General features: G+C 32.3%; 1 protein-coding gene and 1 non-coding gene across 2 annotated transcripts; both read right to left on the bottom strand.

The window, feature by feature from the left end:
* Nucleotides 1–310: 310 nt before the first annotated feature.
* Nucleotides 311–1484, bottom strand: LOC113767748 (pectinesterase 1-like). The gene has a single exon (XM_027311927.1). The coding sequence runs from the start codon at nucleotides 1268–1270 to the stop codon at nucleotides 533–535; it is 738 nt and encodes a 245-aa protein (XP_027167728.1). The 5' UTR covers nucleotides 1271–1484; the 3' UTR covers nucleotides 311–532.
* A 4123-nt stretch (nucleotides 1485–5607) lies between these two features.
* On the bottom strand, nucleotides 5608–5707 carry LOC113769684. The gene has a single exon (XR_003468232.1). It is a non-coding gene; the product is annotated as a U6 spliceosomal RNA (small nuclear RNA).
* Nucleotides 5708–6106: the final 399 nt, after the last annotated feature.

Here is a 6106-nt window from a genome sequence, read left to right as displayed (position 1 = left end):
GACAAACTCTCTTTCCTATAAATAAATATGTGTTCAAATACATTATCAAGAAAATTCCAAAAAAATCCCCCCCCCCCCCAACCCTTTCTTTTTTTTGGGAGACTTGCTACATATGTTTCATATCCTCTTAGAATTGCCAATTACATTGCAATTTTCCCTAAACATTTTAGCCCATAGTTTGTTCTTTATTTTTCCTAAACATTTTAGCCCATAGTTTGGACTTTGGAGAGTGCAAGATATCTGTAAGTGTAAGCATCACATGTAAACACTGAACAAAAGTCAAAATGAGAAATTTCAAAGCATCCATTAGTATTCCTAATTGGCTCTTCTCACCATTTTATATTTATTATATCTTAAAATCGTGGCAAATTCCTCAAGAAAACAACCAACAAAATACAACCTCCAAAATACAAAATTTAAAAATTACATAAATTACATAAAAAAAAAAGGAAAAGTAAATAATAATACACAAAAAAAAAAAGAAAAGAATAATGTCAGCCCACGGCTTTCACCAATCAGGCTTCCTTCCTCTTTAAGGCATTTTCAGACCAAACTTCTCAACAAGACTTTTCAGGTTGTTGAGAATTGCTAAGCTGTTGCTCATGTACTCGCTAGACTTGTGCACCCGCGCTCTGAGCTCATCAACCACCGTCGACCCCATCTCATCAAGCCCGTCAAGGCACGTATCCTGATCCGTCATCGCAGCGCTAATCCACGTCTGCATATCACTGATCCTCATCTCCGTCAACAGCTTCTCCGCCGGGCCCACCACCGCCACCTTCATCAACTCGGCCGACCTGTTGAGTTGACTCAGCGAGTCGTCGAACAGATTAAGGCAGTCCTTCAATGCCGACTCGGCCCGCCGGTCGTTCGACTTGGAGATTAGGGTCTTGGGAAGAGAAGCGAGGCTGGCGAGCTCCCTCTGGCTGACCTGGAGAGACAGGTTGAAGAAGTGAACCGGGTCGGATTTGGGCGGGTCGTTGAGAGCAGAGATCGAGTTGATGCACGAGTCGAGGTACTGAGTCACGACGCACACGGTCTTGAGTGACTCGCCCGAGTCCGAAGCGGGGAGTTGCTCTTCTTCCGACTCCGGAGGCTCGGTGGCTGACTCGTAGATTAAGGCTCCGATCATTGCGCCGATTACGATGGTCAAGAAAACGGCGAGGGAAGCAGCTAAGAGGATACGACGTCGTCTGTTGGAAGCTGGTTGTTGATTTCCAGCTGGATTGTTTACTTTGCCATAGCCCTTGAAGAAATTGATGGAGTCCATATTGAAGAAGAGTTGAAGCAGCAGATCTGCTGTTTGGGGAAATTTTTTTTTTGGGATATGGATTTGGGTTGTTGGTCTGAGGTCGTATGGAGGAAGTATATAATTTATTATCTACTGGGAATTGGTCGGAAATGGCCCAAATGGATTTTGTCAAATTCAAGATTAAAGAATTGGGGTTGAGAAGAAGAGTATTCAATTTCTCATCTCATTCCTTGCTAATTAAGTTTGTACAGTATCTTTTCTTATTAATAGTTTTTTTTTTTTGAATCTGGATAGGAATTTGAATCTGGGAATACAAACAGATAATAAATACATAAACAATTGTTTTAGGTATTGAATTTATAGTTTTTTTTTTCTTCTTGATTAGAGGTTTTAGCAATGTTGCAGTTAACCCTCCTAGTTAATCTGTTTGGATCGGTCATTTTTTTTTAAAATAAGTTTTTAAATTATAATGCTATAGTAATACACAAATAAAAATAACCTCTAAATTTTTTAAGAAGAATAGTGTTGTAATAGTTTTACTACTATAAATGTGTTTCACTAACTAATAAAGCAAAGCATACCTTTTTACCTCCGATGGTTAGGTGATTTATCATTTAATCTTCTGTAGTTTGGATGGGAGTGTTTTTCACAATGTATATAGAGTTTTAAAAACCTATATCGAGTTTGTCAATATATTATTTTGATTTTGATTTTTAACTATTAACCATTAGTTTAACAAAAAACTGATGGTGACATTTTAATCCAAATCATGAGAATATTATATATATAAATTATTAAATTATAGAAGATTTATATGGTAAAGTACAAAATTACAGGGGTAAATGGTAATTTATCCATAAAATTAATCCATTAACATTTCGTTAGAGTTTTGGTGCGAGCAGACAAGTTATGCCCATCCTTCCAAATTATGCATTTCTAAGGGGGCCTACCAACCGACATTCGTAGCTGTATCAAAGTTTACACGGTTTATTGTTAGGGTAAAATACGAAAACCCCTTATAATTTGGTGTATGTACATTTTAACTCTCTATAATCTGAAAATCTATAATTTAACCCCTTATCATTGTAATCAAAGTAAAACTGTTAGATTTTTTGTTAGATTTAATGGTCAAACCTTCAAATAAAATTATTATGAAAATTACAAAATCACTCTTCAATCTATGGTTAATGTAATGTTCTAAATAAAATTTGAGGACAAATTATACTTTTAAAAAATTTTGAGGTAAAATTGAAATATTTGGAAAAAAGCTTATTAAAAACATTAAACCCTCCTAACTTTAATCCCAGTTGCATTTTACCCCCCCCCCTCAACTTAATAAATAGACACTTTATACTCCTACTTTATGTTTTAGGACAAAATTGCCCCTTTCATATTAATTATTATTTTATTTCTTTTCTCTCCCTTTTTGCCCTTTTTTCTACTTGTCAATTTCTTTATATTTTTTAGTTTTTCTCCCTTCTCTCGTGCCATCAACTACTTTCTTCTCTTTGCTATTATTATCTATACATTAATTTTAATCTACTTAAACTTATTCTTTATTTATTTCTAGATTATTTACTTTTTGCTATTGAAAAAAATAATGACTATGAAGTTTATGCTATAACAAAGTATATATTATCTATGTTCATAAACTATTTCATACATTATTTAAATCAATATGTTTAGAGTTTAGAATAAATTAATTTTTCATAAAAACAGAAGTGGTTAATCAACTATGCACAAAAAGTAAATAAAATTATTAATTACTTTATTTTTTGGGATATAATTTTAAATATTAAGTAATTTAAAGGCCTAGTATTCAAATTGCTAGTAATATACACTTTTTGATTATGATAGGCATATATCAAATTTTTTATGCTATACAGTTTGCCTTAAATTTTTAATAGTTTAAATAAATAAAACAAGAATTAAATTATAAGTAAAAAAATGATTACAATATTGTAATAAGCATACAAATTAGTAATACTAATGGGAAAGTGAAACAAAATGGTGACATGAGAGCAGTGAAAAAAGAAATTAGTAAAAAAGGAAAAATGAAAAATAAAACAAAGCAGTCAAAAAGAAAAACAAGGGAATGAATAAACAAAAAAAAAAGAAACGAAATAGTACTTTTGTCTTGAAATATCAAATTGGGGGAGCAAAATGCTTATTTAATGAGTTCAGAGGGACAAAACGTAACTAAGGGTAAAGTTCAGGGTTTAGCGCATTTAACCCAAGCTTATACTTACTTTTAAACGTAAGTTCAGGGTAAACGTAACTAAGGGTTTAGCGCATTTAACCCAAGCTTATACTTGCTTTTGTGATTCATTCTTGCCCTTTTTATGAAACCAAGTAAATATAATTTTTATTTAAATTTCATTTTTGCCTCAAAATTTTCTATAAGTATAGTTTGCCCAGAAATTTTTACTTAGAACATTATATTAACCATAGATTGATGGATGATTTTGTAATTTCATAATAATTTTATATGAAGAGTTTGACTATTCAAGTTTGACCGTTAAATCTAATGAAAAATCTAATAGTTGTACTTTGATTACGACTACAAGAGGTTAAATTGTAGATTTTCAAATTAAAAGGAACCGAAGTGTACATATGCCAAACCATAAGGTGAATATTTGTATTTTACCCTTATTGTTATAAAGAACGAATTGTGTACATTCTAAGCAAAAGTTATGCTACTTGACACCTATTATCTGTCTAAATCACGATCATTAACACAGGATTTTACCCAAATCTACATCACTGTTGGAATGTAAAGAGTTCGATTAATACTTCAAAAGTGGTTAATGTGTGTGTATATCTCATATATATAGACGCACAATTGGAATTGGGCTCGTGCATGCACTAATATATTTCTTCAGAGCTATCCTAGCTTTGATTCTACAAATTGAAAAAAGCTCCCTAACTGCTCTTTGGCTTCAACAATTTTTTAACGATTTCGCTCGCTGCATTTGTTATTTCGCTTTGAAGTTTGAACTTCTCACGCTCTAAAGTTATTAATTATTACTCATTGTTTTTTCTTTAGACAATTTATACCCTAAGGTTACTAAATCATCGGAAATTACCACAATCTTGCACAAAATTAATGACAAGTATACAGGCAATGTGCCCAAATATTGATCACTTATGTGCTTGTAATTAATGAGAATATCAGCTTTTGGGCAGATATAGGACAATTCAACAAATTTATGGCGCAAAGTATCTAAATAAAAGTTGAAGGTGCAAAGTCATAATTGATGAAATAAGGTGTAATTAGTCCAAAACCAAACTGGAATTTGATGTCATTCACCATATAACAGCTACAAAAATGTGCGACTGCTTTCAGGTTCCAATCATTTGTTCTCCTCCAAAACCAAATGATGAGTAATTAAGGCTCCAAGCTAATGGCAACGTCTTCATAACATCAAAATATAAAACATTTTCGTGTAGAAGAAGGCAGAAGAACGGAACCCCGGGAAACCTTTTTGAGTTATTTTTTTCTTGTTTTCCAAAAACATAAAAGGAAAAAGAAGACGTCGAATTAAACTAACAACAAGGGTAATGGAGGCAAAATAATTGGGATGTCAACATTAGCATTTCAAAATTTGTACTGGACAACTTCGTATATCCACTTGTTAAAGTGTTTATGCAAAAATAATCGCATGTCATTAGAGACAAAAAGTTTGTCTAACACTGAGCACTCGTTAAGATGTTGTTCAAGTTTTAAATTTTTTAAAAAGTAAATTTACTTAAGAAAAGTGTATAAATGTAAGGGAGAAATACTTCCGGTTACTTTATTTTGGAAGGATTTTAGCCGGATACCAAAATAAACAGCACATGTATTGATGTTAAACGGCAAAATAACACAAAGGGAAAACAAAAAAAGAAAACAAAAAAAAAAGGAAAGTAGGAAATAATATATTCATGAATAAAATCTTGTCATTAGGAGCAACTAGCGTTAACCAAGGGATTAGGCAATTAACAATGACAACAAATTTGAAAAGAAAAAGCAACTTTTAAGGCATATCATATGCTTAATTACCAAAATCATGCCAATTCTTTCGTTCTTTTGTGGAAAAATAATTATGCCAAGTTGCCAATATTAGGGACCCTTTTATACGAGACAGAGAAAGTGAATAAGCTGACATCCTTCAGCAACAGTTTCACGCGTAATAGTTATCCATCCATAAAGTCTTTCATATGATATTCAACTGATTTGTGTCTTTAATATTTGGATACTATGTTATTGATTAACATAAAAAAAAATGAAGACAATAAATTTATTTAATATTTAGAAAAGTTATAGAACAGAAAACACATTTGTGTTCATCTGCCACTAACGAGTGCACATCTGGAGACATCCATTTCTCGATTTGTACGTATTATTCTTGTACAAGGGTCATGTTAATCTTATCTGTATCGTTTCAATTTTATCGGATGTCCGTTCATCTAGAGAAATTCAAGGATAAATCGATTAAGTTACCCCAAATAAAAGGAAAATGAGGTATTTTGATATAAATATATACGCATACCAAATTTTACCACCAATATCTAATCTTTCCATGATGATTATCTTTGCCAATCTATATGTTATATAAGGGCTCGATCATCTGCACCAAAACAAATTTTTCTGACAAGGTTGAACTAGAAAGGAAGATAAGAAGAAAAACAACTGAAGCTTAGGATGGACATGAGGAAATTTATTGGTGTCTTTTTCTTGATCTTTCTTTTCTTCTCCAGTAAGTATCTGATTCCAGCAATTCTTCCGTGTTCTGGATTTATAATGGGCGTACCAAGTTAAAGTTCATTTTGCATCAACTAATCATTCACGAATAGTTTTTCCCCATTTGTCTG

Source organism: Coffea eugenioides, chromosome 4 (genome assembly GCF_003713205.1).
Source record: "Coffea eugenioides isolate CCC68of chromosome 4, Ceug_1.0, whole genome shotgun sequence".
Taxonomy (NCBI): Eukaryota; Viridiplantae; Streptophyta; class Magnoliopsida; order Gentianales; family Rubiaceae; genus Coffea; species Coffea eugenioides.
Note: the sequence above shows the minus strand (reverse complement) of the source record. Positions and strands in the feature narration are given on the sequence as shown.

What these genes read in the sequence shown, in the direction of transcription:
- LOC113767748 (XM_027311927.1), bottom strand. Translation starts at nt 1,270, where the DNA reads ATGGACTCCATCAATTTCTTCAAGGGCTATGGCAAAGTAAACAATCCA.